Here is an 11341-nt window from a genome sequence, read left to right on the forward strand (position 1 = left end):
GCACATCTGCCAATGTGGTATACTGCATCCGCTGTGCCCGGTGTGGCATCCTCTACATCGGGGAAACCAAGCGGAGGCTCGGGGACCGCTTTGCAGAACACCTACGCTCGGTTCGCAATAAACAACTGCACCTCCCAGTCGCAAACCATTTCAACTCCCCCTCCCATTCCTCAGACGACATGTCCATCTTGGGCCTCCTGCAGTGCCACAACGATGCCACCCAAAGGTTGTAGGAACAGCAACTCATATTCCGCTTGGGAACCCTGCAGCCCAATGGTATCAATGTGGATTTCATAAGCTTCAAAATCTCCCCTCCCCCAACCACATCCCAAAACCAGTCCAGCTCGTCCCCGCCTCCCTAACCTGTTCTTCCTCCCACCTATCCCCTCCTCCAACCTCAAGCCGCACCCCCATCTCCTACCTACTAACCTCATCCCGCCCCCTTGACCTGTCCGTCCTCCCTGGACTGACCTATCCCCTCCCTAACTCCCCACCTACACTCAACTTTACTGGATCCATCCCCGCCTCTTCGACCTGTCTGTTTCCTCTCCACCTATCTTCTCCTCTATCCATCTTCTATCCGCCTCCCCCTCTCTCCCTATTTATTTCAGAACCCTCTTCCCCTCCCCCATTTCTGATGAAGGGTCTCGGCCCGAAACGTCAGCCTTTATGCTCCTTTGATGCTGCTTGGCCTGCTGTGTTCATCCATTTCTACAAGTACAGTCGCTTTTAGTTTTGTCACTTGCTACATGTTATAGTCAGCATATTATTGGATATATACAGCAGAAATGTGAACTTTGGAGTCAAATGAATCTGCTCTTTATCCTCTTATTGAGATGGCATTATTTAATACATTATCAGTTATCCTGTCAGAATAACTAGTTGCAGGGAAAAGTGCCGGGTGTGGTGGGGCTGGAGGGGAGTGTGGAACGGACAAGGGAGTCACGGAGAGAGTGGTCCCTCCACAAGGGAGTCACGGAGAGAGTGGTCCCTCACCTGCCCCTACACCTCCCCCCTCACCCCCATCCCAGGCCCCAAGAAGACTTTCCACATCAAGCAGATGTTCACCTGCACATCTGCTAATGTGGTATACTGTATCCGCTGTTCCCGTTGTGGCCTCCTCTACATCGGGGAAACCAAGTGAAGGCTTGGGGACTGCTTTGTGGAACACCTACGCTCGGTTCGCAATAAACAACTGCACCACCCAGTCGCGAACCATTTCAACTCCCCCTCCCATTCCTCAGACGACATGTCCATCCTGGGCCTCCTGCAGTGCCACAACGATGCCACTCGAAGGTTGCAGGAACAGCACCTCATATTCCGCTTGGGAACCCTGCAGCCCAATGGTGTCAGTGTGGACTTCACAAGCTTCAAAATCTCCCCTCCCCCTACCACATCCCAAAACCAGCCCAGCTTGTCCCCGGCTCCCTAACCTGTCCTTCCTCCCACCTACCCCTCCTTCCACCTCAAGCCCCACCCCCATCTCCTACCTACTAGCCTCATCCCGCCCCCTTGACCTGTCCGTCCTCCCTTGCCTGACCTATCCCCTCCCTAACTCCCCACCTACACTCAGCTTTACTGGCTCCATCCCCGCCTCTTTGACCTGTCTGTCTCCTCTCCACCTATCTTCTCCTCTATCCATCTTCTATCCACCTCCCCCTCCCTCCCTATTTATTTCAGAACCCCCTTCCCCTCCCCCATTTCTGAAGAAGGGTCTAGGCCCGAAACGTCAGCCTTCCTGCTCCTCTGATGCTGCTTGGCCTGCTGTGTTCACCCAGCTCGACACCTTGTTATCTCAGATTCTCCAGCATCTGCAGTTCCTACTATCTCCAAAAAAAAAGTGCTTGCTGGTTTGAGTTACACGTAATAAGACAATATCAAATAAAGAGTCGAGTTGAACAGGAGTAGATTAGACAACAGTAAAAAATTGAGTATTTAGACTGGTATTACAAAGAAATATCAGCAGACTGGCACATTTAAGTAGTCTTATGGAATCCAGATCTGTTATACCGATAGCTATAAAATATTTCACCGAGTTTTGATTGCTTTTGCATGGTCATCGTCTAGCAAATGGCTGTGAAGATGCTGATTGGCAGTCGTGGTGAAGATTTGCATTGGTGCAGTCACCACTACCAGAAGGAGGACCTCAAGCCAGACACCCTCCGAGTTCAAGTGAAGATAAGTGTCCAGCAGAGGTTTATGGAGATGCTGACTGGTGGTTGGGGTAAAGATTTGTATTGATGCAGTTACTATTGCTTTCAAGTGTTATTACACCCCAGACACTACTTCAGTGTTTCTCTTTCTCTCTAGCTTGCTCTCTCTATCTCTTCCCCCCACCATGCTTTTTTTTTGGCTTCTACACTGTAAGGGTAGTATACGGACCAGGAAATAAGAGCCAAGGATGACTGGATTTGATTTAATCTAACAAACCCTCCAAGGTATAATTTAAAGAGGTAAACCATGGCAGGAGATCTCAAAGTCTTGGCTTGCTCTTCTTGCTCCATATGGTCTATTGGGGACACTTCCAGCCCCTCGGGTCAGCATGTGTGCAGGAAGTGTCTCCAGCTACAGCTCCTGGAAGCTCGAGTTTCAGAGTTGGATTGAAGGGAATGGGTGACCACCAGAGAGAGCAACAAAAAGCTAGGCAGGTAGTACAGGAGTCTCCTGTGAACATTCCCCTGCAAAACAGATAAACCGTTTTGGAAACTGTTGAGGGGAATGACCTCTCAGGGGGAACCAGCAGCAGCCAATCTTGTTGCACCATAGTTGGTTCTGCTGCAGGGGGGAGGGGTAAAAATTGTGCCACGGTAATAGTTATAGGGAAGTCAATTGTAAGGAGACAGCAATTTCTGTGGCTGCAAATGAGACTCCAAGATGGTATGTTGCCTCCCTGGTGCTAGGATTAAGGATGTCTTGGAGCGGGTACAGGACATTCTGAAGGGGATGGTGAACAGCCAGTGGTCGTGGTACACATTGGTACAAATGACATAGGTTAAAAAAAGTGATGAAGTCCAAAAAGCAGAATACAGGGAACTAGGAAGAAAGTTAAAAAATCAGACCTCAAAGGTGGTGATCTCAGGATTACTACCGGTGCCAGATGCCAGTCAGAGTAGAAATGACAGAATATATTGCATGAATAGGTGGCTGAAAAGGTGATGTCAGGGGAGGGTTTCAGATTACTGAAGCATTGGGATTGGTTCTAGGGAAGGTGGGACCTCTAAAAATTGGACAGGTTATACCTGGGCAGGACTGGGACTGATATCTTAGGGGGAAGAATTTGCTAGAGTGGTTGGGGAGGGTTTAAGCTAATATGCTAGGGGGATGGGAACCTATGTAAAGAGTCAGGGAAGAAGGGAGCAAGGACAGAAACAAAAGCTAGAAAAGGGAATAAGAAAAGTGATAGGCAGAGAAACCATAATTCAAACAGGGCTATTGAGAAAAATAAGAGTGAGACAAACAATGTTAAAAGGACAAACTTAAAGGCTTTGTGCCTTAAAGCGCGGAGCATTTGCAATAAAGTGGATGAGCTAATCACGTAGATAGATGTAAACGGATACAATATAATGGGATTATGAAGACATGCTGCAGGGTGACCAGGGATGGGAAATGAATGTCCCAGAGTATTCAGTATTTAGAAAGGATGGGCAAAATGGAAATGGTAGTGGAGTGGCATTGCTGTTTAAAGAGGAAATTAACAGAATAGTGAGAAAGGATATTAGCTCTGATAATGTGGAGTCTGTATGGGTAGAGTTGAGAAATATCAAGGAGCAAAAAACATTTGTAGGTGCCATATAGAGACCTCCAAACTGCAGTGGTGATGTTGGCAATGACATTAAACAGGAAATTAGAGATGCATGTGTCAAGGAAATATCGCTGATCATGAGTGATTTTAATCTGCGTATAGATTGGGCAAATTGAATTAGCCACAATGCCATAGAGGAGGAATTCCTGGAGTGTATAAGGGATGGTTTTCTTGACCAATATGTGGAGGAACCAACTAGAGAGCAGGCCATTTTAGACGGGGTACTGTGTAATGAGAAGGGATTCATTGCCAATCTAGCTGTGAGAGACCCCTGGGGGATGAGCAACCATAACATAATAGAACTTTTTATCAAGATGGAGAGTGAGGTAGCTGATTCGGAGGCTAGGGTGCTGAATCGTAATAAAGGAAGCTACGAAGATATGAGGCGTGAATTGGCGTTGATAGATTGGGGAGAGTTATTTAAAGGGATGACAGTGAATAGGCAATGGCAAACATTCAAGGAATGCATGGGGGAACTGCAACAACTGTTTATTCCTATCTGGCTCAAAAGCAAAATGGGTAAGAGGGCCAATCCATGACTTACAAAGGAAATTAGAGATAGTTTCTGAACCAAGGAAGAAACATACAGATTGGCCAAGAAAACTAGTGTCTAAGGATTGGGAGCAGTTTAGAATTCAGCAAAGAAAGACCAAAGGATTGATTAAGAAGGGGAAAATAGAGTACGAAAGTAAGCTTGCAGGGAACATAAAGACTGATGCCAAACGTTTCTATAGGTACATGAAGAGAAAGAGTTTGGTAAAGACAAATGTAGGTCCCTTACAGACAGAAACGGGGGAATGTATAATAGGGGACAAGGGAATGGCTGAGCAGTTGAATACATACTTTGGTTCTGCCTTCATAAAAGAAGACACAAATCAGATACCAGAAATGTTGGAGAATGTAAGATTTAGTGAGAGGGAAGAATTGAGGGAGATAAATATTAGTAGAGAATTGGGGTGCTTGGAAAATTGATGGCATTGAAGGCGGAGTACTTAAAGAAGAGGCTGTAAGAACAGTGGACGCGTTGGTAGTTATCTTCCGGGGTTCTATAAACACTGGAACAGTCCCTGCAGATTGGAAGGTAGCTCATGTCATTCCAATATTCAATAAGGGAGGTAGAAAGAAAACAGGAAATTATCAATCAGCGGGCCTAATATCGATAGTGGGGAAAGTTTTTGAATCCATTATCAAGGACTTTATAGCGGCTCATTTAGATAGTAGTGTCAGGATCAGACAGCGTCAGCGTGGATTCATGATGGGGAAATCATGCTTGACAAATCCGTTGGAATTCTATGAAGATGCAACTAGCAGAGTTGACAAGGGGGAGCCAGTCAATGTGGCATATTTGGACTTTCAGAAAGCATTTGACAAAGTCCCGCATGAGAGATTATTGTGCACGGGGCTGGGGGGAGTGTATTGAGACGGATAGAAAACTGATTGGCAGAGAGGAAAGAAAGAATAGGAATTAATGGGTTCTTTTCAAATTGGCAGGCAGTAACTAGTGGGCTACCATAGGGATCGGTGCCAGGACCCCAGCTACTCAGAGTACATATTAATGATTTGGATGAGAGAACAAAATGTAACATCTCAAAGTTTGCAGATGGAACCAAGTTGGGTGGAAGGGTGAACTGTGACAAGGATGCAGAGATCGTTCGTCATGATCTGGACAGGTTGGGTGAGTGCGCAAATCAATGGCAGATGCAGTATAATTTGGATAAATGTGAGGTTATTCACTTTGGAAGCAAAAACAAGAAGGCAGATTCCTACCTGAATGGCTGTAATTTGGGAGAGGGGAGTGTGCAGTGGGACCTGGGCATCCTTGTGCACCAGTCGCTGAAGGTAAGCATGCAGACACAGCAGGTGGTAAAGAAGGCAAATGGTATGTTGGCCTTCATTGCGAGACGTTTCGAGTACAGGAGCAGGGATGTGTTGTTGCAGTTGTACAGGGCCTTGGTGAGGCCACACCTAGAATATTGTGGCAGTTTTAGTCTCCTTTTCAGAGGAAGGATGCTCTTGCTCTCGAGGGAGTGAATTGAAGGTTTATCAGGTTGATTCCGGGGATGGTAGGACTGACGTATGAGGAGAGATTGATGAGGTAAGGGTTGTTTTCGCTGGAGTTCAGATGAATGAGGGGGGATCTCATAGAAACTTATAAAATTCTAACAGGACTGAACAGGGTAGATGCAGGGAGGATGTTCCTGATGGTGGGTGTGTCCAGAACCAGGTGTCACAGTCTGAGGATTTGGGGTGGACCATTTAGGATGGAGATGAGGAAGCATTTTTTCACCCAAAGAGTGGTGAGCCTGTGGAATTCATTACCACAGGAAGTAATTGATGCCAAAACACTGAATGTATTCAAGAGGCAGGTAGATATAACACTTGGGATGAGTGAGATCAAAGATTATGGGGGGAGAGCAGGATTAGGCTATTGAGCTAGATGATCAGCCATGATCGTGATGAATGGACGAGCAGGCTTGAAGGGCCAAATGGCCTCCTCCTGCTCCTACGTTTCCAAGGGTTTCCAATTCATCAGTATTTTGAAATATATAGAGTCTTCTGCATCATTTTACGAGGCTATGCAGTGCAGACTTCAAATTGGGCATACAATACTTTTGCTTCTGATTGTCCAACCAATTCATTTTATGGTCAACAAGTTGCGAGCAGTGTGCAAATGCATTCTAATTATGCATTTCCAATGGGGAAGGATGTTGAAAGCAGGACATGTTCCTTTTTTAACAATCTTTCATGTATGATACCCAAACAGTGGGTATTCCATTTTGTCCTTCAAAATACACAACCAATTATTGCTATCACAAAGTGGGTTCTTTAAAATGACCTTAAATGCTTGAAACAGCATATCTGATTTAGAGATAATTAAAAACCTGCATCTTTTGGTTCATATTTATATTTACATGCACTTGTTTGTGAAGATACTTTAACTGCCTTGAATGACTCCAGAGCTTTCTATTTGAATAGACTCAGAATCATCCATGCTGTTGGACAAGTCGCCATCAACCTTAATCCCACAATTCAACTGTAGGTTAAAGTTGAAATTTCAAGTGAATATCCATCCTCATTTTGAAACATTAAGGGTTTCTGCCTGTACAAGAACTGTAGGTCCAGGTTATCACCACTTTGTGTGGGAAAAAAAAATTCCCCTCGAATCCCCTCTGATCTCCTTCCCTAAATTTATACTTCTGGTTATGGCTCTATCAACCAAAGGAAAGAAGGCTAACCACTTTTTCTAAAATCTTTTATAATTTTATATACTTAAATTAGGTCACCCCTATCTTATCTGTTCCAAAGAAAACAACCTTAGTCCCTCCAATCTTTCTTCATAACTAGAATTTTCCAGTCCTGGCAACCACCTTGTAAATCTCTATATTGTCTCATCGAATCACATCTTTCTGTAAGTGCAGTGATTAGAGCTGCAAACAGTACTCCAGCAACAGATGAACTAATATTTCATACAGCTTCAATGTAATCTTCCTACTGTTACACTCTATACTTCAGTTAATAAAGTCAATTATCCCATTGTCTGGTTGTCTATTATCATTGCCTGGTTTGGTGTGTCTGAACATTTGGAAAATAAGAACTCCAATTTTCCTTTTAATGTTTGCCTTTCATGAGTAGAAATACCATGGGCCGGATAGCTATCTGAATAGTGTGAAAAAAAAATCCACACACCTCCTTAGAATGTTAGCTGAGTGTTTGTTTTAGGGTCTTCCCCAAAATGAAAAGCAAGAATGAAGCTGCAAAAAGCAAATTTTCAACAAGAACTGGGCATAAACAACAACTGCCCAACTTCCTATTTATAAGCCAGTTTTTTGAATCCAGTTTGCCAACTTGTCTTGAATCCTGTGGGCTCTTATCTTCTGGGCCAGCCTTTTATGTGGGACCTTGTTAAAGACCTTACTGAAGTCCACTAAAACCACATCAGCTGCACTACCCTTATCAATACATTTCATCACCTTTTCAAAAAACTAAACTAAATTAGTTAGGCAAGATCTCCCTGTAACAAATTTGTACTGACTATCCCTGATTAATCTCTGCCTTTCCAAATATTGATTGTCCTTCAGAATGTTTTCCAAAAATTTCCCTACCACTAATGTCAATCTAACTGGTTTGTAATTACCTGCCCTATCCCTGCTGCCCTTCTTGAACAAACATACTGCATTAGCTATCCTCCAGTCATCTGGCACTTCACTACAGCCAGCAAAGGATTAAATATATATACCAGGGCGGCAGAAATCTCCTCCTATGCCTCGATAGCAGCCTGAGACACATCTTATCAGGCCCTGGGGATTTATGCACCTGTATGTCTGTTTAATACATCTAATACCTCCTCTTTATTAATCTTAATGTGTTCCAGAAACTCACTGTTCCAACTGATATCCCTGGCTGTAATATCTTTGGCCTTTGTGAATACAGATGAGAAACATTTGTTTCAGACCTCACCCATGTCCATTGGGTCCACACACTAGTTATTCCTTCAGTCTCTAATAGGTCCCACTCTCTCCCTGGTAATCCTCTTACTCTTAACGTACTTATTAAAAACGCTGGGGTTTGTCTTGATCCCATCCACCACAAATATTTTGTGGCTCCTCTTTGTCCTGCTAATTTCCTTTTTAAGCAAATTCCTACACCCTCTATACTTTTGAAGGGCCTACCCTGTATTTGGTGCATTTTACCTTCTTTCCCAGCATTCTCTGGACTTGCTGCCCTTGCCCTTGACTCTTAGAGGAGCATGCTGGCACTGAATTCTCACACACTGCTTTTAAAAGACTCCACTTTCCAAATGAAGACTTACCTACAAATAACTGCTCTCAGTCTATGTTTACCAAACTGTCCAATGGAATTGAAATTGACCTTCCCCCAATTTGGACACTTAACCTTTACACTATCCTTTTCATAATGACTTTGAAACCTACATAGTTATGGTCACTATTCCCAAAATGCTCACCCATTGAAACTGCAGCCACTTGACTGGCTTCATTCTCAATGACTAAATCAAGCACTGCCCCATCTCTAGGTGGACTATCTATGTACTGCACAAAAAAACTCTCCTGATGCACTTTAAAAATACCATACCATTTAGGTCAGAGGAGTTAGGTAACTTTATCTGCACATGCAATTAAGTACTCACTCAGCATCCACTGTTATTTCATGAATCATGTTTGTTTTTGGGAACATTTCCGTTTTTAATAAATAACAAAATGTGATAATTTTAAATCTTTCACTTATTCAGCGCATGCAGATATTTTCTGGTTATTAGAGATGTTACGTGACACCTCTGGAGCAGGTAGAACTTGGACCGGGACCTCTTGGCTCAGACGTATAGACTCAAGAGGCCCTAATTAAGTGAATACATTGCAAAAGTGACAATCAGTAATGCCTATTCTTGTTTCAGCATTTAACTGCTTGTGTGTTTTATAATCAACTGGATGTCTATAAACAGTTAGTGATTGATCCGATCAAACCTTCACACAGCGGGCAGCTAACTCTGAGGAGAAATCCAGATGGAACAATTAAAACAATACAAGAAGGGAAAGGGAATCCAGAGGAAGTATGAGCAACTAATAATTCCATTCTTGCATCCTTTGAGTTGGAAAGGTGGCTTTACTAAAGGGGAAGGGGATGGGTAAGCAGGGTGGAGAGAAAGGAAAGCTTTATATGCCATTAAATGAGATTAACAGCTGCAACACTTCGACAGGAAAATTTGGCAGCATATTTTAGATGAATCTGATTATCTGCTTGGATGGCTCAAATCTGCAAGTCTGATCAAGCATTCTTGAAAACTAAACTCAAGGTCAGGTATATCACAATCTACACAAGGTTTAACTTTATGTGAGTTTCAAAAATTTCTGTTTGGGGTACTCCATACAGCCATTGACACACCCAAGGGAATGGTCTTCCTAAGTTTCAAAAGGTAGTGTCACCTAAAATTGATAAACATTTTTGCTCTATATCACCTTTTATGTACACAGAAACAATGTAATAATATGTTAACAAACTAGTGTGTGAAGTTTAAAAACAGCAGCCGAATATAGAAGTCTCAAGACTCAGCGTTCAAGACAAGTAACGCATCCAACCCCAGGCTTACTGAACTCTGATGACCTCTGTCTCTTGGAGGAGAAATATATTTATCACATTAGTCTCTCCTGTTCTCACAATAAATCCCCTTCTAAACATTATCTGTTGTACCAATAAGATGGCTTGGTGCTAAGAATGCACATCCCAGCTTTGGCATACTTAAAACTTGCACAAAAAAGGTTTACTCAGTCTTCATTTCTGTGAAGTGCAGATGCACTATTTGTGTTTGAATAGCATGCAAACTACACGATTTGGTTAAAGAAAGTTCCCCTTCTAAATGGAATGCACTGATTCCAACATTACAGTACAAATTGGAATTTCCTAGAATTTGCATTAAAAGTTAGAACATGAATTTGAAATAATTGGGAAAATATTATCGCGCTCTGACAATTGGGTAACAAGATGATTTTACTCGTCTTTAGGACCTTCTGGTTGCTGTTTTAGAGAATGGAAATATTCTCCAAAAATACATACTTGAAGAGGTACGATCAAATGCGAAGCTGAAGGTTGATGAGTTGTCGTATCTCGAGCCAAATGTAGAGTTGCTTCGTGGAAGTCAATTAAAAGGCAATTCATAACAATAGAGCAAAATACACAGCTGTGCTGTCATCTGGAAGCGTTGGTTAAAGTACTGTCGGCTACTGAAAAGAAAATGGCTAAAACTAGCAGTGTACAGTTTGATATTCAAAAGAAGAAACCAGATTCTAGGATTTCATCAGTAAAAATATTCTGTCAGGTCTTAAAAATGGGACATGTTTTTAATGCCATTTTGATAATATAGCTTTCTAATGTTTAAACGTTCTCAGCAATGAGTTGTTTTCTATATAGGCACTTTCTAGAAATTAGGGTCCCAATTTAATTAACTGCTAAAATAATTAGTAAAGTTAGGGTGAAAATATTGTGGAAGCCCTGTTTTGGGGTGTAGGGATATCGATGTGCAGTTGCCTATCTCCTTATCACAATGAGACAGGCCAGCCAAAGGCTTTATATTACTTCTAATTGAAATAATTTCATTGTGAAACACAGTGTAGAATGTGCTGTTGACAGACTGCATGCTTAAAAGGGGTCCCAGCAGGATGTACGTCAAGAATACGTTTCGGTTACCTTGTACATGTTAAAGGGATGTTGCATTCATTGTATGAAAGCTCTTGCATACTTGCTTGGAAGATTCAGATCAAAGCAAATACATAACAAATGGAGTAACAATCAGGCTCCTAGATTTTCTGATGTGGCACTTGAGACATTAATATCAGAGATAGGAAATGAGGAGAGATGGCATGTTTCTTCAGGAATCTAGGAGTCCTTCAAGGCAAACCCTGAGAGAGGAGGGGAGCAACCATCTGGCAAGGTCAACTCTACGAGTCTAGTCTGAGAACCTGGCTGTGGTGCTGGAAGAAGTGCAATGGCTTCGTACAAGCAGTTACGGTCGGAGAATGATTCTTACGT

General features: G+C 42.8%; 1 protein-coding gene across 1 annotated transcript in view; it reads left to right on the forward strand.

Moving 5' to 3' along the window:
* Positions 1 to 10473, forward strand: part of nampt2 (nicotinamide phosphoribosyltransferase 2) — a gene marked incomplete at its 5' end in the record, with an annotated part of 47914 nt that extends 37441 nt beyond the window's left edge. Inside the window, 2 exon segments of the mRNA XM_048606731.1 lie at positions 9213 to 9368; positions 10318 to 10473. Of these exon segments, the coding sequence (XP_048462688.1) occupies positions 9213 to 9368; positions 10318 to 10473 (312 nt within the window).
* Between the last annotated feature and the right edge of the window lie 868 nt (positions 10474 to 11341).

Source organism: Rhincodon typus, chromosome 16 (assembly GCF_021869965.1).
Source record: "Rhincodon typus isolate 14 chromosome 16, sRhiTyp1.1, whole genome shotgun sequence".
Lineage (NCBI taxonomy): Eukaryota > Metazoa > Chordata > Chondrichthyes > Orectolobiformes > Rhincodontidae > Rhincodon > Rhincodon typus.